Source organism: Tursiops truncatus, chromosome 20 (genome assembly GCF_011762595.2).
Source record: "Tursiops truncatus isolate mTurTru1 chromosome 20, mTurTru1.mat.Y, whole genome shotgun sequence".
Taxonomy (NCBI): domain Eukaryota; kingdom Metazoa; phylum Chordata; class Mammalia; order Artiodactyla; family Delphinidae; genus Tursiops; species Tursiops truncatus.
Genome location: NC_047053.1, coordinates 37,143,493 through 37,165,745, shown reverse-complemented (window position 1 = coordinate 37,165,745; position 22,253 = coordinate 37,143,493). Strand labels below are relative to the sequence as shown.

The window sequence follows — 22,253 nt, the reverse complement described above, 5'->3', positions numbered from 1 at the left end:
TGATGCCTCTGCAGGAGGGGTGCCGGACAGGGGCTGTACCAGTGCAGGTGGGAGACGGACCAGGGCCAGCCTGCAGCCTGGTGCGGAGGGAGCAAGGTCATACACTCTCTGAACTCTCTCTCTTTCTGCATCATTTCTGTGACTTATCTTTCCTTTTACCTCGTCCTCAGACATGGCTTGGCCCCATTACTGATCCTGTCTTTATTTAAAATGTTGATCTTTTGTTCATCATGGATTTTTCTGCATCAGTTTAACTAATTTGATTTTAAAATATATGGCATTAAAATATTCTCTTGATGACTGAGTCTGTAGGTGCCGCTTTTTAAATGTTTTTATTAAAAAAAATTTTATTGGAGTATAGTTGATTTACAATGTTGTGTTAGTTTTAGGTGTACAACATAAGGATTCAGTTATACATATACCTATAGTCATTCTTTTTCAGATTCGTTTCCTATATAGGTTATTACAGAATATTGAGTACTATACAGTAGGTCCTTGTTGGTTATCTATTTTATATGTAGTAGTGTGTGTATGTTAATCCCAACCTCCTAATTTATCCCTCCCCTCCACGTTTCCCCTTTGGTCACCATAAACTTGTTTTCGAAATCTGTGAGTCTGTTTCTGTTTTATAAATAAGTTCTTTTTGTTGGTGCCACTTTAACTGTTACACCCGAGGTCAGTGCCACCCTCGCCTCACCCTAATCCCGCCATGCTGCCCTGTCTTCTCCATCCTGCAGAACCAAGGAGCTATGGTGAGTTGATGGAATGGAGGGCCAGGGCAGGAGAGGTACCCCAAGTAAGGGAACACTTGGAAACTCACCCTGTCCCCAGCCCCCAGCTTTGCTGGGCTACTGGTTAAAGAACTGGTATTTGCTCTGGGCCAGACACCATGGTCAGAGGGCCACGGTCCAGTCTGTGCAGAGAGGCCACTGCAGAAGAGAGCCACAGAGACGTGGCCTTCTGGAAGCAATTATCTGTGGGTGTTCAGAAAGGGCAGTGGGGATCGTTAAGAGCCAGTATGGATTCAATAACCCCAGAGCTTAAAAAACAGCTCAGGGCTTCCCTGGTGGCGCAGTGGTTGAGAGTCCGCCTGCCGATGCAGGGGACATGGGTTTGTGCCCCGGTCCGGGAAGATCCCACGTGCCGCGGAGCGGCTGGGCCCTTGAGCCATGGCCGCTGAGCCTGTGCGTCCGGAGCCTGTTGCTCCGCAACGGGAGAGGACACAACAGTGAGAGGACCGCATACCACAAAAAAAAAAAAAACCAGCTCAAATTCTCGGGCTCCACCCTGGACTGATTGGCTGAGAAACACTGGAGCCTGGGAATCTGTTTCTTTAAAAGTCCCCCCATGTGATCCTGATGGCTCTCTAGGTGTGGGAACTTGGGAGCTGTAACATTTCAAACCAATTTTAAAATCGGTTGCCAAACTGAACACTGGAAGCTGAGGCTTTCTCAGGCACCATGTGGCTGGACTTGACCACAAGACTTCCACCATCCTGGGGGCTTTGTGGCCCCCTCAGTAGCCACACATTAAGAGTGGACGTGAAGAAGCAAGACCACCCTGGCAGGAGGCCCCTCTGACTGCGCTAGGGGTGTCCCCAGCCCTGCCCAGAAGATTGGAGGATCAGACTTCTAGACCAGGCTTCTCCCTTAGCTGGAAGAGAGCTCAGAATGTCAGATTAGGAACCGGAAGGCTTCCTTGGCAGGCTGGTGGATAGCTGGCCTCAGGCCAGAGGAAACTATTGGGATAATTAGAAATCCTGGCACTTCCGTTTAGAATAAGGTGGGAGAGATGTGACTTAGCAGCAGTTCATGAGGAAAAGACTTGGGGCTCCTCACTGCCTGTGGGCTGGGATGAGTCAGGAGTGTGGAGTGGCTGCCACGGACGGAGGTGGGAAAGCCAGCTGTGTTCATGGAAACCCACGAAAACCCACAGAAACCCGGGGACCACGGTTGGGGCTCTGGGGATCCTGTGGGGTTTTTCTTGTCCTGACCACAGCTGAGGGGTTTGAACCCCCTTTCAAATGGCTTTCTAGAAACCAGAGTAGTCCAACGTGGTTGAAGGAGTTTGGGGTATTTAACCTGGTATAGAGAAGCTTCTAGATGTGGCTGTTTCCTAATAGCTGCAGGGCTGTGACTGGGGCAGAGGGAATAGACTATTATCCTCCACAGCTCATATCCCTTCCTGCCCTGAATTATCTATTTATTGCCTGTCTTTCCCTGAAACCGAGGCACCATGAGACCCAAGACTGTCTTAGCGCTCTGTAGCCAGTGCCTGGTGCATGATGGGTGTTCCTCTTTTGAAGGAACAAAGGAAGTAGGGATTTCTCCATCTCCAGAGGCCTTGAAAGACAGGGTTGTTGAAGAGAAGAGGTTGTGCCTGGGGTGAGTTGTTGGACTTAGTGGCCTCAAAGGACCAAACTCTACTGACTCCCGGGTTCTCACACACATAAGAGAATGTCAGTGCTTATACATGCCATAGATGCCGGAACATGTGCGCACACACTGCGACCCGGGGGGGCCTCGTGCCGGAATCCTCAGAGGGGCCTGGGCTCCATTCCTACCCCGCCTTGAACCCATTAGGCCTTGCACTGAGCAGCAGTCAATGGGGCATGGTGACGACCGCCCCCTTCAGCACAGCCAGACCTCCACACCACCTGGGCTGTGCGCTCACCCTCCCCTGGATGGTGGGCCCCCTTGGTCCCTGCAGGTGCCCCGGGAAGGGGCCCAGAGACTGCTGCTTCTCCCGTGTCTCTGGTCAGCGTCTCTGAGAGCTGGGGTCTCTCTGGCCGAAGGAAACCCGATCTTGGCAGCAGAGGGCTGAGCAAGAGGGAAGTGGAAGGAAGGGGACATTTCAGCAAGTTTGATTTGCTCTGTTTCATAAAGTTTTCTTGGCTTTCAACGGTTTATCCATATCACAGTCTAATCTCTGCCAACAGGAACCAGGCTTTAGTTCCCTCTGCTCTGGGGCCGTTATCGAGGGGCTTCGGGCCTGGCAGGTAGGCTGCCATCCCCTTTGCCTCCCCCCCGCCCACCCCGGAGCCCCATCATCTCCCTTCTTTGTTCCTCAGTCCACCCTCCTGGCCCCAGCTTCCCTTCTGGCCCAGCTCCCTCACCTCAGCCCCTCTGCCCAGCCCCCATCCCAGGCCTTCTCTGGCCCAGGCCCCTCTGACCATCTTCCCTTCTCACCCCTCTGGCCCAACCCCATCTTCCTAGTCCCTTCTGCGCAGCACTTCCTGCCTGGCGACCTCGCCACAATGCTCCTTCCAACTCAGACCCTCTTGCTTTGGAGGCCTTGAGGCATCCAGGCTGTGCTCCCAGGATGAGCTGGCAGGCCCCTGGTCAGAGCCATCTCCTTGGATTTTATTCCCACGCTCACTCTGCCACCACATCCCTGTGGAAATAGGATTCTTGTCCGGACTTAAGCTTTCCAGAGATTTTTCCACCAAGACCAATCCTGAGGCCCTGGGAACACTGGAAATTTTGTGGGCGAGGGAGGGATTGGGGAGAGCCATAGTGGTAAGTTAGAAATCCGGGAAGAACCACAGTTTATTCTCCAGGAGGCTGAAGGGGGATGTCTTCAAGCCTGGGGATTTCCAAATCCAAATTAAAGGTTTTCTTGGTTCTGTGGTTCATGTCTGGGTCACAGTTTGGGAGGAACCAAGTTTAAGAGCAGTCAGATTTGGAGGTTCACACCCTAATAGAACAGGTTCACACCCTAATAGAAAATTCTGACTCCCCTCCTCTTACCCCAGTCTTCCTCCTGGCCCAGCTTCCCTGAATTCCTCTCCTCTCTGGCCCAAGCAAAACTTCCCAGCTCATCCAACCACCATGGCAGGCCCAGGAATGCTGAGGGACCACACAGTGGGATAGGAACCACATCATCCAAGACAGTCGGGCAGCGAGAGGAACAAGTGAGTGCAATGCCCTCCTGGTTTCTACACCCTCCCAAAGGAGGCAGTTCCCAAAAGGAGACCTTCAGAAGGGCCTAGGGGAGACGGGACAGACAGACTTGTAGCATCGACACATGAAGAGCCCCAAGCGCTGCTCATGGAAGAACCCGGCCATGGCAGTGCGGGCGCTGAGGGGAAAGGATGAGGTGACAAGGCTGTTAGGGGAAGACTTCTGGGGGTTGAGGGTGAGAATGGGTGGAGGGAAAGTCGTGAGCTGAATTTTGAAGCGACAGACAATAAGAGATTTTGTGAGAAGAATGGGTGTCCAGGGAGGTGGGAGGTGGAGTCCAGACGTCCAGGCTTCAGCACTGTGGAAAGGGTCCCGCAGTCTTGGCCTTCCATCCGGCACGTACCAGCTGCTGACCTTGGGCTGGACACTTAAACCCTCAGTTAATGAACCTGGCGTTTCAAGCCCCTACTAGCTTCAGATTTCCCAAATAGGGGAGGGTAGGTACTGATCTTCCTGGGTTGAGACTCGAGAGCAAAATGCGAGGCATGTGATGGGTTCTCAGTCCCGGTGGTCTCCCTTGCCCGGCTCGGTGAGCGTGCCACAGCGCCCTCTGCTGGCTGCTCAGGCCCAGGCGGTCTGTCTCCCACGCAGGTCCCTTTGGTTGACCTTTTCCTTTTCCTTCTGCAGGCTGGTTGTTTGGTTGGTTGGTTGGTTGATTTTCTTTCTTGTTGAGGTGAGAGTCACGTAACAAAAAATTAACCATTTTAAAGTGAAGTGTATTTAATATACCCACAATGTTGTGCAACCATCACCTCTATCGAGTTCCAAAACATTTTCACCACCTCAAAAGGAAATCTTGGACCTTTCAGGCTGTTGCACCCCATCCCTCACCCCCTTCAGTCCCCGGTTATCACCAATCTGTGTTCTATTTCTATGAATTTACCTGTTCTGGATAGTTCATATATGAATGAAATATCATATATGACCTTTTGTGTCTGGTTTCTTTCACCTGGCATAATGTTTTCAAGGCTCAGCCATTTTATGGCTGAATAATATTTTCCATTATACGGATATCCACAGCTATGTTCATCTATTCATTTGTTGATAGACATCTGAGTTTCTTCCTTTGGGTCTTGTGAATAGTGCTACTGTGAACATGTGTATGTGTATGTGTTTGAGTACCTATTTTCAGCTCTTTGGGGGTATACCTAGGAGTGGAATTGCTGAGTCATAGGGTAAGTCTATGTTTAACTCGGAGGAACTTTCAAACTGTTTTCCACAGTGACTGAAACATATTACATTCCCACCAGCAATGTATGAGGGTTCCCATTTTGCTGCATCTTTGCCAACACTTGTTATTTTCCTTTTTTTTTTTTTTTTTTTAATTATAGCATCCTGGTGGATGTGAGCTGGTATCTCATTGTGGTTTTGCTTTGTAGTTTCCCTAATCACTAATGATGTTGAGCATCTTTTCATGTGCTTGTCGGCCATTTGTATATCTTCTTTGGAGAAATGTCTACTTAAGTCCTTTGCCCATTTAAAAAATTGGGCTGTTTGTCTTGGGAAAATTTCTTTCTTTCTTTTTTTTTATAATTTTTTTCCCTTATTTTTTTGCCTGCGTCGGGTCTTAGTTGCAGCACACGGGATCTTCCTTCGTTGAGGCATGCGGGATCTTCGTTGCGGCGCTCGGGCTTCTCCCTAGTTGTGGTGCATGGGTTAGTTGCCCCGCAGCATGTGGGATCTTAGTTCCCGTCCCGGGAAATTTTCTTTTCTTTCTTTTTTTTTTTTTAAATTTTTTGCCCACACCACGCTGCTTGCAGGATCTTAGTTCCCCGACCGGGTGTCAAACACGTGCCTCCTTGCAGTGGAAGCATGGAGTCCTAACTACTAGACCGCCAGGGAATTCCCTTGTCTTGGGAAAATTTCTTAACCCCTCTGAGCTCATTTCTTCATTGTCAAATGGCGATGCTATATTGCCTAAGTGTACTTGCAAAGGTGTCATACAGTAATCTACATAAAGGCGCCCAGGGTTGGAAATGATAAACATTAGCTGACTCTGAATTAGGCTGTGGTCAAGGTGACCAACCATCTCGGTTTTCCCAGGATGGTCCTGATTTTGGCATTGAACCCCTCAGTCTCAGGTACATCGGGACAGTTGGTCATCTTACTCTGGTCCCAATATGGAAGATAGTGTGTATCTTTGCCATGTCATCACTCTAAACCTCAGTTTCCTCATCTGTAAGGTGGGACTGAGAATGCCTCATAGAGTTGTTATAAAAATCGGTTGAACTAATCGGTTGAAAAGTTAACCAGAAAGGTCTCAGAAAAAAAGGGTAGTGCTTTTTCCCCCAGATCTTAGCTGGAAGTACAAAAATGGGATCCCAGCAACAAAAGAGGATTTCCTGGCCTTGAAACTTCAGGGGCTACCCTTCATATCCTCACGACTCCTCAACGTATGGTGGGAGCTTGTTAGAAATGCAGGTCAGGCCCCTCAGACCTGCAGTATCAGAATCTAATTCCCAGGTGATTTGTATGCACATTAAAGATTGAGAAGTTCTGCTTTATAGCCAAGGCTTTGAAGCAGGGGCAATAATCCGGGACATGGAAAGTGTATCAACAAATTTATCACAGTAGTATTTAAAAATAGAAAAATAGAGCATAAAAGCTGGAAACTACCTAAGTGCCCAAGAGTAAGGAAGAAGTTAATAAAATTGTGGGTTTTCTTCTGAGTAGATGGCCATGACGCCTTTACAGATGATGGTTAAAGGACCATGTTCAACATCAAAAACTGCTTCAGATATCATGAAACATGACAGAAGCCGTCCACACGACTGGATAGTCGGCAGGATTATAACCGCGTGAAATTACATTCATAGGAAAAAGACTAGAAGGAAATACGGCAGAACAGGACGAGGTGAGAGATGGGGTGGCCTGTTTTTGTCTTTCCTTATTTCCTAATTCTTTGTGGTTATATGATATATATTGATGCTATCAAAATCTCTGGTTGACTGATATCCTCCAAAAGCCCACATGTAGAATCAGTGTCAGGATAAGATGCTTCTTTCCTTTCCATGAAGCGTGAGGGGTATTAAAAAATGCTTTGTCTAGAGAGCCAGCTCACACGCTCTTTCCAAGCCTGGTGCAAATCCCCACTTCCAGGACCTCCTCAGGTCAGCCTCACCCACCCTGGCACCTCTTTACCCCAGGCCCTCAGCACCATGCAAATACCCCTTTGTCTAGGCTGGGTCCCTCCCTTCCCGGGTTAGTCCAGGGGACCTGTTTTCCGCACTTCTGTGATGACAAGTGTTCCAGGTGGTTTATTTCAGCCTGAGGCGTAAATACCTCCAGAGGGTAGATGGAGGTCATCATGTGGATGAATGAGGTAAGGGAACTAAAGGAGCCCTCCCTGAGCGCTGGCCTCACTCTGTGGCCTTATATTTCATCCACCCAACTACCCCAGGAGGCAGGTGTTTCTAATACTATCTGGGAACAGAGAGGTGAAGTGCTTGCCCAAGGTTGCACAGCTAGTGAGTGGCAGAGCCAGGACAAGAACCCAGGTCTTTCTGTCCTTGGAGTCTTCAGAAACATAAATGAGTGATGCGTTGGTCCAGACAGAGGGTGCTTCTTAACCAGCGCTCTTCAAGCTTTACTGTGCAAAATAATCCCCTACGAAGCTTGTTCAGATGCGAATTTTGATCCAGCAGGTTTCGGGTTGGGCCCTGGACTCTGCATTTCTGCTGAGCTCCCAGGTGATGCTGATGCTGCTGGTCTCTGGGCCAGACTCTGAGTAGCAGGGATCTAGGAAACATTCCTACTGGCCTTGTAACGCCTCCTAGAACGGTGGAGGCGGGGAGTAGGATGCCCGTTCCCCCAGCATTCCCCTCAGCATGTCCTGGGTAGGATTCAGCCTCCTGGTGTGCCATTCTAACCGGCACGGCTGGCCAGACCTCTCCAATAGGCCCTGCAGGATGCCCTTGGTTGCTCGCCCCGGCATTTCCACTTGCCAGTTGGCTGGCAGGTGATGGGCTGACGGTGACAGCTTAGCCAGAGTTCCTGTCCAGAAACGTCTTGAGCCCAGCCAAGGTAAATGCTGCCCTGCTGTCAGAAATGGAGTGCCTGGCAGGCTCTGGGCATGAATAATTGAGGCAGAAGAGACGTTGTAACAGCAGGTGCTGAAGAGGGGGCTGGGGATGGTTTTGAGGAGGCAGCCTCCACAATCAAGACCTTTCCTGGAAAGGTCCAACAGAATCATGCTAATAGCTCCCACGTTTCAAACACCTACTGCGGACCAGGCACTGGGCTAAGAGCTTTACGTTGCTATGTTTTGTCTAATCCTTTCAAGAGCTCTGCAAGAAAGGTTACTGATGAGGGAACTGATGCTCAGAGAGGAGAGGGATGTTTTGCAGCAACTATTATGTAGTGGAGCTAGTTTTTGAACCTGGGTCTGCTAACTCCACAGCCCCTGCCCTTGATCCTAAAGCAGTGGTTTTCAAGTTGCACTCCACGGAACCCTAAGGGTTCCCAGAGGTGCTTCATGGGCTGCTGTAGGATGGAGGGTGGGGGGGAAGGAAGTAGCACAGTAGGCTGGGCTCCAGGCCCTTCTCTTTCCTTCCCCCCGAGTGGCCTTACTTTGATGTGATTTATGTATCACGCCTCCATGGAAGTTTAATTGGAAGAAAGGATTTCATGGTCAAAAATGTTTGAAAGCCACATCATGCCGCCTACCAAAATGAATGTGGTTTATCGACTGGGGTTTCTTGCAGGCATTTCAAGGAAACATAGTTCCCTTTGGCGGACTTGCCAAATGGTCTGGCTCGCGCTAAGCTTCCTGACCCTCTGTAATGTCAGGTCACCCCATCTCAGCTTCTAGCCTCCAGTCCACAGTGCCTGGAGGGCTGCCCTCTGGGTTATCAGGACTGCCCCACAGACAGCAGGTCAGATGCGGTGACATCTGTGAATTGGGTGAATTCCTCAGGCAAGTTCACTGCTGGGCGCGGCCTCGAAATTCTTTTCAAGAGACATATCTATATGGAATATGTGAAGAAGGCTTCGGATTGACTGGGCTTAGGAGACAGTTTCAGCTGTTGTAAAAAATGGCCAACTGACAAGGTACTTAGACGTGAAGGAGGTTTATTCCTCTCTCACATGTAATTGTGTGAGCATAAGTAAGCAGGAGTTGATGTAGTGTCTCTATGGTGTTAGGGAGCCAGCTCCCCTCTACAACATGTGCCTCGCATGTTGTGGTCCAAAATGGCTGTTTCTGCTCCCACCATCACATCTGCGTCCCAAACAATGAGAACTGGGCAAGGTGAGAGTCCCCCAGTTCCTACTGAGGACAGTCATTCTGCTCATCTTCCACTGGCCAGGCATAGTCATGTCTCCTAGCTGTAAGGAGGGCTGGGAAATGTAGTCTAGCTCGGTGCCCACGTGCCTAACTAAAGCTGGAAGATTCTGCTACTAAAGGAAGAAGGGGAGAGTGGTTATTGGGAGACAGTTATCAGTCTCTGCTGTGTGTGGACTTCGCCTTCAAAACTGCGGGTGCCGGTGGCAGCATGATCAGGGACCTGCAGTGGCAGACGGGAAGCACCCCCAAGGTTGTTGACTTCCAAGCCACCGCCAAGTCAAGAAGCCAGTGGTGATTGACTTTGTAGAAGAGAAAACATGGTGGTTAGTGTGTTGCCAGGAAAAAATTCTCCCAGAAATTTGGTTTCTCATTTCTCTCTTTCCATGCAGATTCTCACTGTCTGTGCTGGTATCCCTGGAGGTACTTCCCCTGATCACCCCGTGAGAAAGACTCCTTAGGGCTCTTTTGGGTCCAAGGAGCCATTCCAGCTGTCTCAGGGGACAGGTTTATAGAGACGGTGCAGAGACCTGTCACGGGATCGAAGGGCTGGAGATGAAGGACAGCCTGACCTCAGGGACCTGGAAAGCTGTCAGGAACCAGGGCTGCTTTCTCTGTCTTTCGACACCCTCCTCAATTCTGTCTCTTTATTACTCACCCAGCATTTATTTATTTATTTATTATAAATTTATTTATTTATTTTTGGCTGCGTTGGGTCTTTTTAAAAATGATTTATTAATTTATTTATTTTTGGCTGCATTGGGTCTTCGTTGCTGCGCGTGGGCTTTCTCTAGTTGCAGCAAGCGGAGGTGGGGCTGCTCTTCGATGGGGTGCATGGGCTTCTCCTTGCGGTGGCTTCTCTTGTTGTGGAGCACAGGCTCTAGGCAGGCAGGCTTCAGTAGTTGTGGCTTGTGGGCTCTAGAGTGCAGGCTCAGTAGATGTAGCGCATGGGCTTAGTTGCTCCGTGGTATGTGGGATCTTCCCGGACCAGGGCTCGAACCCGTGTCCCCTGTATTTGCAGGCAGATTTTTTTTTTTTTTTTTTTTTTTGGCAGGCAGATTTTTAACCACTGTGCCACCAGGGAAGACCCCAGCATATATTTATTGAAGCTGGATGTGAGGGCTGGCTTCCTTCTCGTTTCTGTGGCCCAGCAGTCACACTCAGGACAAGGTCCTGATGACACCAGAGGCCCTGTGTTCCACACTTGCTGCCCTGCTGGACTCTCAGTCACATGATCGAGTACTCTTCCTCCGAGTTTGAGGAGGTGGAGCCAGGGTTTCCTTCCATGGCCTGAGAGCATCTCCCGTGTTAGCTTCGCTTCCTCGGAGAAATGAAGCTAACACTTCCTCCTCCTTCCTCCTCCTTCCCTCCCTCCCTCCTCCCTTCCTTCCTCCTTTGACAGAGAACTGTTTTTCTTTCCCCTTCCCTGCATCCCAAACTCCTCCTACTCTGCCCCACTTGGGACAGGAATACAGCCCAACTGACATGCTTCAAGCCTCAAGTGCAGCAATTCAGGTCTTCTGACTGGAAGGGCCTCCTAAGGTGATGATACGGGCATTTCAGGAAAAGAAGACGGGGAGTTGGAGGTGCATTCCTTTGGGCAGGATGTCCCAGCTATGGGAATGATTTCCACGGACTTGAATTCCCAGAGGAGGCAGCTGCTTCCTTCACACGCGGCTTTTGTGTCACCTGCCATCAGTGCTGGGGGAGGATGCTGTCCTTATTGGCGTCACACAGCACATTCTCAGCACAGTCTCCGGCACCAACAGCTGTGGGGTCCTGGTGATTGCACTCATTCAACAAGCAGGTCCCTAATACCTACCATGTGCCAGGTGCCAGCCCTGTGCTGGGAAGGTGCTAGGGGTGAGGAGGGGATTGGGACACGGTCCCTGAACTCTGTGCTCCAGAAAGGATCCACTCTGGTTCTTCTGATGTGAGACGTTTTAACTAATCACTAATAAGCAGCCCAAGTCGCCTTCCAGTGGGGCGGTCACTTAAAGACCCGAGAAACAGTGGACAGAGGAAAAGCCACTGCCTTTGAGTGAGACTGGCCTGGTTTCAGAGAGTTATGTGGGCCTCGGTTTCCCCACTTATAAAATGGGACTCATGGTAGCACTCATCTCCCAGGGTTGTCACGCACAACTGTCGCAGATCTGCAAAGGCCAACTTCCCTTCTCTTTCCTCCCATTTTCCCAAGCACCTCACTGCCCTCCCCAACCCCTGAGGGCTTCGTTCTTCGCCCTGCCCAGGAGTGACCCCAGCTCCAAGTTGTCCCCTCCTCTCTAAGCTGCAGTTTGGCCTCACCCATCACCATGGAGCCTCCCTAGGCCGGGGCTTGGAATAGATACCGCTCCCGGCTTCACTGTCCTGGGGATAAGCAGTCACCCCGTGCCAGGAGAGGTGGTCTGTTGGGGCCTGTTGGGGACCTGCCTGGCGCTGCCCCCTGAGGCAGTCCTTCCCCTCGCAGGCCAGCTGCACCTGGCACTTTTGAGGCCAGAAGCAGAGCCTCAGCCTCACCCACCTGGCCTGAGCAGGGGACCCATAGGTACGGAGGCCTGTGCTCACCCGGGGATCTGCTGACACATTGGAGAGAGTGTGTGCCTGGGAGTTAGAGGCAGCAACTCGTTTAGTTTCTGACTCTCCTAGAGTCAGCACGGTTGAAGAATTTTTGTCAGTTAACAGGTGCTGTTGGAGGGCTCCTTGGGAACTCAAAGAATGAGACAGGTCTGTCCCAGGATCCCCCAACAGCACACAGCCTGGCTCCGCAGCAGAGCGGCACTGGCTGGGGCTGTGGACCGTTTGTCCTTCATGGACCAAGGACTCAGAGCAATGGGCTAAACGTCCCCAGCCACCCCACCCTTTGCCTCTTAGATGAGGCAGCAAGAGACGTGTTAACGTCTGTTTGGGTTTCACAGCTGCAGAGCGTGGCTTCTGTGCAGGGACCCTCATTTCCGGTGCTTGGAGGTTTGGTGGACGCTCTGACCAGGCGAGTCCCAGGAATCAGGTGATGGAAACAGGACCCCTTTCCAAGCCTCCAAGCAGCAGTTTTAAACATTGGCCTCCTCTCAGGTTCCTAGGAGGGAGCTGTATTGACTCCCACTGTACCTGACAGTACCTGTTCCCCATGAGCTGCTGTCCTGCTTTGTTTGGTAATACCATCCCATCCTGGTCGCTAGAATGCATGGTGGTAGCAATAAAACAAAGGATGAGAAGGCTTTCAACGAACTGTGCTTTGAATGGTCCTGCTCTGAAACTATGAATGGTCATTCATTTATTATCATTTAAACACCATAGGAAAAAGCTGACCTTACCCGTGGGGAAGTTATGGTCTTACAGGAAAGGCAAGTGTGGAGAAAACAAATCTAAAAGTCAAGTCAAGGGAATTCCCCGGCGGTCCAGTGGTTAGGACTCTGCGCTTTCACTGCCGAGGGCCTGGGTTCAATCCCTGGTTGGGGAATTAAGATCCTACACACTGCACAGCACAGCCAAAAAAAAAAAAAAAAGGCAAGTCAGTCATCACAAGTGTACAACACATTGAGAGGGAGAAGCCTGAGGTGCAACGAGAGTGTAACGGGGGCGTCAGGAAGGACCACTGAGCTGAGGTCTGAAGGACAGAGAAGAGTCAGCTTCTGAACTGCATGAGAAAGAGGTTTGGAGATACAGGAAGTACCAAGGTCCTAAGACAGACAAGCACTTGGTGATTTCAGGAATTGAGAGAAGCCCAACAGGGCTGGGGCATGGAGAGCAAGGGGGAAGGTAGAGGTGGTGGGTTGGGGCCAGACTGCTATGCATCAGGAAGAATTCATGTTTGCGTATAACAGAGTGCTGAATCCGAGGACTTAACGAGCATCCCTCCAGGGACCTAGGTTCTGTCTAACTCTCCAATCCACTAGCGTTAGGATGTGGCTCTTGTCCTTATGCTCACAAGATGGCTGTTGAAGCTGCAGTCATCACATCTGCATTCCAGGCAGGAATAAGGAGAAGGGCAAGGGCAAGAGGGACAAGCAGTCAAATTTGCTTGCTACAAAATCAATGTGCTATTAATAAAAAAGAGGGGTAATGAATATTGGGTAAGCAGTGTCTAGAGTTGGCCCCACAGAGCCTTGTAGGTCATGGTGAGGAGCGTGGCCTTCAATCTGAGTACAGCTGGGAAGCCGCAGAATGTTCTAAACATGGTGGTGACGTGAAAGGGGAAACATTCAGCATTGCCCCACTTGAGGCAGAGCAACACACACCTGTGTATTAGCCTCCTAGGGCTGCCATGACAAAATATCACAAACTTGGCGGCTTAAGACAATAGAAATTTATTGTCTCACAGTTTTGGAGGCCAGAAGTCTGAATCGAGGTGTCAGCAAGGCCACACTCACTCTGAAAGCTAGGGAAGAATCCTTCCTTGACTATCCCTAGTTTCTGGTGGTCCTTGGTCATCCTTGGCATTTCATGGTTTGTAAACTGCATCACTCCAATCGCTGCCTCTATTGTCACATGGCCTTCTTCCCTGTGTCCCCTCTGTGTCTCTAAATCTCCCTCTCCTTTCTTTTACTAGAACACCTGTAGTCGGGCCCACCCTCATCCAGTATGACCTCATCTTAATTACATTTGCAAAGACTCTCTTTCCATATAAGGTCACATTCAAGGTACGGGGGTTAGGACTTGAACAAAGCTTTTTGCAGGACACAGTTAAACCTTCTGCGAGTTCAAAAGGACTAGAGTGCCACCTAGACGCTACTTTGCTCTGTTGGTCACTCACGTCCCCCTCCCCGACAGGTCATAATAAGACAGCCTAGGAATTAGAGAGGCAGGTTTACTTCCAAAATTTTGACTGTGCCAGGCACCAGTCCCTCTTTCTTCTCCTATAAAAGGGCAAAAGGAAGGTTCTGGACTCCCAGAACAGGCCTCGCCTCACCTTGGCAAACACTACTCAGGCATGGGTGCAGAGGTGATCTTGCCTGTCCCTGTGTGTCAGGGGCTCAGAGTTGGGGGTTGGGGGTGGCGGCGGCAGTGGGAGTAGACATTTAAAGGATGGGCTGAATAGCATCTAAACTTGGTTTCCTTTCTTCAGGCAAAAGTTTAGGCTGACGGATGCCCTTTAATAAACCACTCCTTGGTTGGAGCTAGTGGAGAGAAGAGTTGAGCTGTAGCCATGCAGCTGAACCTAAACTGGCTTCGGCGCTGGAGTCCTGCAGACTGTCAGATGCACAGTGTTGGTCAGGGCCCCCTGTTGTTTTTGCTTTGAGGTGGATTAAAAACTGCTCACCATGTGACTCCCAGGAAGCAGGCTGTGGGCCCTCAGACTCTTCTCTTGGGCACCTTTGTTCACATGTCTTTGCATGAGTTTGTGTGCAAGGGGCTTTTTTTCTTGGCCAGTGATTTTTTTTTTTTTTAATTGAAGTAAAGTTGATTTACAATGTTGTGTTAATTTCTGCTGTGCAGCAAAGTGATTCAGTTATACATACATGTACATTCTTTTTTTATATTCTTTTCCATTACGGTTTATCTCAGGATATTGAATAGAGTTTCCTGTGCTATACAGTAGGACCTTGTTGTGTATCCATTCTATATATAATAGTTTGTATCTGCTAATCCCAAACTCCCACATCCCTCCCACACCTCCCCTCACCCTTGGCAACCACAAGTCTGTTCTCTATGTCTGTGAGTCTGTTTCTGTTTTGTAGACAGGTTCATTTGTGTCATATTTTAGATTCCATATATTAGTGATATCATGTGGTATTTGTCTTTCTCTTTTTTAAAAATATATTTACTTATTTTTGGCTGTGTTGGGTCTTCCCTGCTGTGTACTGGCTTTCTCTAGTTGTGACGAGCGGGGGCTACTCTTCGTCGCGGTGCGCGGGCTTCTCATTGCAGTGGCTTCCCTTGTTGCAGAGCACGGACTCTAGGCGCGTGGGCTTCAGTAGTTGTGGCGCGCGGGCTTTGTTGCTCTGCGTCATGTGGGATCTTCCCGGACCAGGGCTCGAACCCGTGTCCCCTGCATTGGCAGGCAGATTTTTAACCACTGCGCCACCCGGGAAGCCCTGTCTTTCTCTTTCTGACTTACTTCACTTGGCATGATAATCTCTAGTTGCATCCATGTTGCTACAAATGACATTATTTCATGCTTTTTTATGGCTGAGTAGTATTCCATTGTATATACGTACCACATCTTTATCCATTCATCGGTAGATGGACATTTAGGTTGTTTCCATGTCTTGGCTGTTGTAAATAGTGCTGCTATGAACATAGGGGTGCGTGTATCTTTTTGAAGTACAGTTTCGTCTGGATATATGCCCAGGAATGGGATTGCTGGATCATATGGTAATTCTGTTTTTAGTTTTCTGAGGGACCTCCATACTGTTTTCAATAGTGGTGGCAGGTAATTTTTTTGGTTGTTTTTTTTTTTTTTGGTCAAGGTGGGGACCCCAGCAGAGATGGATGGAGATAGGAGAGATGGAGACCCAGGGAGAAAAGACGTGGCATCTGGTCTCTTGTGGGGCAGGGGAGAAGCAGAAGGTGAAGGGGCCGCTTTCCTGAGGGAAGCTGTGAGCTCAGGGCATAAGCACAGTTGCCCCGGTGCCCATGGGCAAACTGGGGGGCAGCGGTTCCTCCTCTGGGCATCTTCTGGGACCCCAGGGTAAGTGACTGTGACAGCAAGGGGAGGCAGCATCCTTGGCATGGGCACCCCAGAGGTGGTGGCATCAGGGTGACCCCCTCAGGTGGCTTCATGAGTCATTTCAGAAAGCCAGCAAGCATGGGCCCATGTGACTCTCGCAGACTGCACCCATGAGTCAGCCCTGGAGGACTCCTGTGGACGGTGGAGGTCCTCACTGGGCAAGTTGGGGGAGGAGATCAATAAGAAGGTGATGTTTAAGCTGTGCATTGAAGAAGTAGGAATCTGCCATGGGGAGAAAGCAAGGTCATTCTAGGCAGGAGGACCAGCGTGTGCAAAGGCATGAGTGACCACTGGTGGCCTCAGACTGTCGGGGGGTCAGTCTGGTGCGTGGGTGCACAAGGAGGCACAGGCAAAGGAGAGGGAGAGAGAAGTGAAGCTAGAGAGGAGGTGGGGCTGGCTCACGGTGAGGCCTCGTATGTGAGGCTGCAGTTTGGATTTTGTCTCGAGGGCAGTGGGAGCCCCCGACGGCTTGTGAGCAGAGGGCTGTGGCCTCGTATGTGTTTTAGGTTTGTTTAGATTTGTTTGATGTCCGTGCTAAGGATGGGTGGAGGGGCCGGCAGTCTAGAGGCTGGAGGGGAGGCACCAGGCAGTGGCGGTGGGAAATCTACCCCCAGCCCCATGTTTCTCCTGCTCGTCTTCCCCCAGCCCTGCCCCGACCCCAGGTCCCCAGAGTGTGTCACTCGTCAGAAGAGCAGAGTCTGTCTCCGGGCGGGTGGAGAGAGCAGGCATCCCTCGGCCCTGCTCGTGCTGGGCCCAGGGCAAGGGCTGGCTGGGCAGCTGGCAGCTTGGCAGGGAGAACATGGTCGGCTCTGCTGTGTCTGCGGCCACTGCAGCCTGACAGCCTGATTAATGACCCGCCAGGGCTCCGCACGAGTCAGCAGCTCCACTTCTGTGGCAGCGGCCGAGTGGACCTGCCCACTCTGCCTCTTCTCCTCCTACGGCTGGTGGCTGGTACTCCCGGATGGGCTGAAATGCTCTGACATTGCCTCCTCCCTGGGCTCTTCCATACCTTCTGCTGACCATGTCCAGCCTCCTTTAAATCCTGCCCCTAAATGCTCCTGTACAGGAGGAGGCTTTGCAGAGTTAACCCTCAGCCCTCTGGGTTCTGGCTTGTTCTTTTATTTTGTCCCCATCAGGCACATAGTAAAGCTTAAAAATATGTCTTGAAGGCATCATTGCCGCTTCCCTCCGGTCTCTCAAGCCTTTAGTGACTAACATGGGCCCTGTCTTATCTCTCTGCTGGAGGGTCTGTGTCTGTGTATTCTGTTTGTATAAGTCCCACCTGCTCCATCAGACTAGCAACGCCCCAAGATCAACATCTTTAGACTGGTGGCTTCTGAATCCAGTTTTTTCTTCTCCCCTAAACTGGGTGCTCCCCAGGGAAGGGGGCTATGTCTCCCCCTCAGTCTGGGAGCTCCCTGAAGACAAGGGCTCTGTTTGGGGCTGCCTTGCCTGTTGCTCCCTCACCTCCCAAGTTGAGCTGTGCCTTGGGTGTGTTCTGCGGGGGACTCAGGGGCTGTAGGAAAAGCCTCCTGGCCTGTCTTGGGGATGGCAGGGTGGAGCATGGCTACAGCAGGTATGGATTTAGCTGGGGCCAGAGCTGTTGGGGGCATGGCTAGGGAGCAGGTACTGAGCTCTCTGGGGCCAAAGGGCTCCCAGGCCTGAACCAGCTCTGGGCCACGGTCTGCCCCCCTGGGAGGGCCATGAATTCTTGTATCCAGACTCTGTAGTTCTTGGCATCCTGATTCCTCATGCCTCCTGTGGGCTCTGTCTTGGATAACGACAGGAGGACAACCACAGCTACTATGTGTCCCGTCTCTATGGTCCCAGCGAGCCCCGCAGCCGGGAGTTGTGGGTGGACGTGGCCAAGGCCAACCAGAGCCAAGTGAAAGTTCACCGAATCCTCTCCAACACCCACCGGCAGGCTTCGGTGAGTGCCCCAGTCCCTGGCAACGCTGCCCTGGGCTGGGAGGCTGGGGGCCAGCCCGCCACACCTGGTCAGTGGGCATGGCTTGTGGCCTGAGGTCTGTGGTCTGGGAAGTGCTTTCCAGGGGACCCTGGGGGGCTTTGCCAGAGTTGGAGCGCCCTCCTGTGGTACTGCCCTGGACATGCCTGTGCCCACCCCCCAACCAGTCCCATCCAGATAAGCATGGGGCAGTGTGGATGCCCAGCCCTCTGGCCTGCAGGTTAGCCCATGCTGATTCTCTCCCATCCCCTGCAGAGAGTGGTCTTGTCCTTTGATTTCCCTTTCTACGGGCATCCTCTGCGGCAGATCACCATAGCAACCGGAGGTAAGGCCTTGTCTGTGGGACTGGGAGAGGGTGTGGAGATTTCAGCCAGAACTTGGGACCTATCTGGGAAGGTTCCCTGGAGACCGGGTTTTACAGATGGACTGGGGAGGGTCCCACATGTGGCTCTCTTGGGACCCCACTCTCAGGAGAGAGGTCATCAGTGTTTCAGCCCAGCTTCCTCACATCAACTGACTTGCTTGTGTGTGTGTGTATGTCTGTGTGTGTGTGTTTTTCTCTCCCTCTGGGTCTGTGCAGGCCACTGTGGGCAGTCCCTTGGCCCCTGTGCTTCTGAGTCTGTAAATGAGAGAGAGGAGACTGCACTGAGAGCCTGCTTCCTGGGACCAGGCTTCCAGTTGATATGAGGAGCCTGTCTTTGATTCCTGTGCACTTTCCAAGGGACAGAGAGAGGTGGGAGGGGCAGAGAGAACCTTCTGGTCTGGGGCCCTTTAGCTCCATACATGCCAGACCCGTGCCCACTATGTGAGGCTGGTGGACGGAGGTCCAAGACTCACTTCCAGCCCCGTCTACACTGCTCTTTCCTGCACGAGGAAGCAACCCCTCTGGGCCATCTCTGATGATTTGTCTACACTTCTTCCCACCCCAGGCTTCATCTTCATGGGTGATGTGGTCCATCGGATGCTCACGGCTACTCAGTACGTGGCTCCTCTGATGGCCAACTTCAACCCTGGCCGCTCCGACAACTCCACAGTTGCTTACTTTGACAATGGTGAGATCAGAGCTCAGAGTTTAAGTCACCCAGCTCCAGGGCTCCCTTGGTCCAGCCCATTTAGAGGAGCCCAAGTCCCAGAGAGGGCAAGGGACTTGCCCACAGTCACACAGCAAGACAGCCACCCTAACTTTCTGTGTTCATTTTCCTCACCTGTAAGATGGGAACAAAAATGCCTGCTACCTGATGAGATAATGAAATGAAAGCGCTTGGCTCTTAGTAGAGGTGAAATAAATATCAGAGACCTTTACTGTTTCTTATTCTCACCAGGTTGTCCCTTGAACACCTACCTTCCACCCCGGGAGAACAGTTGTTTCTCCTATTTCTCCTCCTTTTCATCCCAAAGGGTCAGGATAGGCAAGAAGGAAAGGGCGTGCTTGGGGTTGGAGATGGTCAATCACAGTACCTGGTTGGGGGTGGGGAAGCTGAAGAAGGGTTTTCTGGTTCCTCTTCAGCTTGGAAGTCAGGCTGTCTGTGGGCTGCCCAGCTCCTGCCTCCTGCCCCATCATCCCTAAGGAAGCCAAGCTGTGGCCCATCCACATTGGCCACCGTTTCCGCAGGGCCCTGCTCCCCTCACTGTCTCCCTGTCCAGCCAGGTCTCTGCTCTCCTCACCAGGGACAGTCTTTGTTGTTCAGTGGGACCACGTCTACCTCCAGGACCGGGAGGACAGGGGCAGCTTCACCTTCCAGGCAGCTCTGCACCAAGATGGCCGCATTGTATTCGGCTACAAAGAGGTGAGTGGGCCCAGCTGCAGAGACGGCCTTTCTTTCATTCAGCAGTTATCTGTCGAGATCCTCCAATGTGCCAGACATAGGGCGTGGTGCCGGGGATGCGGCAGTTAATAAGATGGCTGACGGCCCTACCTTTGTGGAGCTGAGAGTCTGGCTGGAGGGATAGATTGTGGGGACAAGTATAGAATTGCCACTGTGACAAGTGCTCCTAAATGGAGATGCCAGGAAAGCCTTTCACGGGGCTCTTTACCTGAACAGGGGTCAGGGAAGGCTCTCCCGAGGAAAAGAATTGAAATCTGCGGAATGTGTAGGAGCTAAGGAAGCAAAGAAATGAAGTGTGCTCCAGGAGCGAGAAAACACACGCTCTGTGGCAGGACAGAGCATGGCCGGTAGAAACCTCTGCAAGAAGGCAGCCTGGCCGGAGGGGAGAGAGTGAGGGCAAGAAGGGGGGCGCAGGGGGACAACCGGATTTGCCTTTGAAAAGGACGCTCTGGTTTCAGAGTGGAGAGCAGAGGGCTGGGGCTCAGAGGGGATGCTGGGAGATGATATGGGAGACAGGTGATGCCAGCCTGGGGTAGGGAGGGGGCGATGGAGAGAACTGGATAGATTTGAGAGCCAGTTAGCAAGCTAATGTATTAGAGATGTATTAGACGGAGGAGGAGGGAAATGAAGGGGGGTGCGAACTGAGGGTGACTCCCAGGTCTCTGGCCTGCATGGAGGCACCATTCACAGAGAGGGAGAAAAGAAAAAGGAAATGTGTTTGGAGATAGTGTGGGGAAGACTTGGAATTTGGATGGGGCCCCATTGGGTTTGAGATGTCTGAGTCCTCCAAGAGGCAAGGCCCAGCAGGCAGATGGGTCTGGAGCTCGGAGGGGAAGTCTAGGCTGGCCCAAGAGCGTTTGGGGGGTAGACAGAGCCTCTTCTTCCCACTGCAGATCCCTATGCCCGTCCTGGAAATCAGCTCGTCCCAGCACCCCGTCAAAGCAGGCCTGTCAGATGCCTTCATGATTCTCAATCCATCCCCGGACGTACCAGGTGAGTCCCCAGGGATCCACAGAGATCCCTGGATGGGGCTGGACTCAGCTCAGACTGAGCCAGGTTGTCAGGGGCAATGGCAGTGACAGGGAGTGGAGGGGTGGTGGAGAGTTGAGTGGGAACTGAGGGAAGAGAAGGGGCAGAATGAGTTCCAACTTTTCTTCGTTCAAGCAGAGGAACCGGTTTTTCCAATAAAATCTCCAGGGGGAGGGACTGCTCTGGTGGCGGAGGGGGAGGAGAGCCAGGGCCCTTCCACTCAGCACACTCTCTATTTAGAAAATCTCCAAAGACACCAAATTAGGGTCTATGAGTCCTCCCAGAACATAACCATAATTGCTTCCCCACCCCCAGTTGATAGAAGGGGCATCCCAGGGGGTTTCAGGAGACAGGAAAATTAGGTTTCTCTCCTGTCCCTGATCCCATCTTCCAATTCCCCTTCCTGGAGGCAACCAGGGCTACCAGGGTATTTCTAGGGCTACAAGCCTTCAGGTAAGTATACGTACGTATATTTAACACCAAAGATGTCATATGATGTCCTCTGTTCTGCTCCTGAACAAAGTATATCTTGCCCATCATTCTGCATCACCATGGCTGTGTGATAGCCCATTGTGTGGATGTACCTTAATTGAACCAGTCCCCTGTGCATAGACTTCAGTTGTTTCAATCTTTCACTACAACAACTGCAGTGAATAGTCTTGCAAATAGCTACTTTTATGCCCTTGTGTATTTCCATAAGATTAATTCCCACCACTTCACTTGCCCCTCCACTGTCGCCACCCTGAACTCCCAGTGCTCTAGCGAGTGGCTCAGACCCTGCTCCGTTGCTGCAGTCAGCATCTGCTCTGATTGGTTAACGCCTGTACTGAGCTGGTTACTAAACAGTTTCAGTATCACCCTGATTGTATTAGTTAGCTACTGCTGCATAACAAATTATGCCAAAACTTAGAGGCTTAAAACAGCAAACACATTATCTCAGGGTTTCTGTGGATCAGGAAGCAAAGCATGACTTAACTGGGTCCTCTGGTTCAGAGTCTTTCACAGGCTGTTCTCAAGGTGTTTCCCAGGGTTACCTCAGCCACTGCTGGGGGGAGATCCATTTTTAAGAGCTTTCATGTGGTTGTGGCAAGATTCAGTGTCCCCCTTCAGTTCCTGCCACGTGGACCTCCGCATAGGATGGCTCACAACGTGGCAGCTGGCTTCCATCAGAGCAGGCAAGGAAGACAGCGGTAGAGTGTGAGCAAGATGGAAGCCAGAGTCTTTTTGTAACCTCATCTTAGAAGTGCGGTCCTATCGCTTTTGCCATATTCTGCTGGTTGGAAGCAAGTCACTAGGTCCAACCCACACCCAGGATAGGATTACACAGGGTGTGAACACCAGGAGGCAGGGATCATTGGGGGCCATTTTATTTTTTTATTTTATTTTTAAAAATTATTTATTTATTTATTTATGGCTGTGTTGGGTCTTCGTTGCTGCACACGGGCTTTCTCTAGTTGCGGCGAGCGGGGGCTACTCTTTGTTGCGGTGCGTGGGCTTCTCATTGCGGTGGCTTCTCTTCTTG

The 22,253-nt window shown here is 51.3% G+C and overlaps 1 protein-coding gene across 2 annotated transcripts in view; it reads left to right on the top strand.

Moving 5' to 3' along the window:
* Positions 1-22,253, top strand: part of PLXDC1 (plexin domain containing 1) — a 65,525-nt gene that overhangs the window by 12,717 nt on the left and 30,555 nt on the right. For both annotated transcript variants that reach the window (XM_019924983.3, XM_073798331.1), the window contains exons 3-7: positions 17,697-17,840; positions 18,132-18,201; positions 18,806-18,928; positions 19,545-19,663; positions 20,596-20,695. In XM_019924983.3, coding sequence (XP_019780542.2) covers positions 17,697-17,840; positions 18,132-18,201; positions 18,806-18,928; positions 19,545-19,663; positions 20,596-20,695 — 556 coding nt within the window. The remainder of the gene's footprint in view (positions 1-17,696; positions 17,841-18,131; positions 18,202-18,805; positions 18,929-19,544; positions 19,664-20,595; positions 20,696-22,253) is intronic.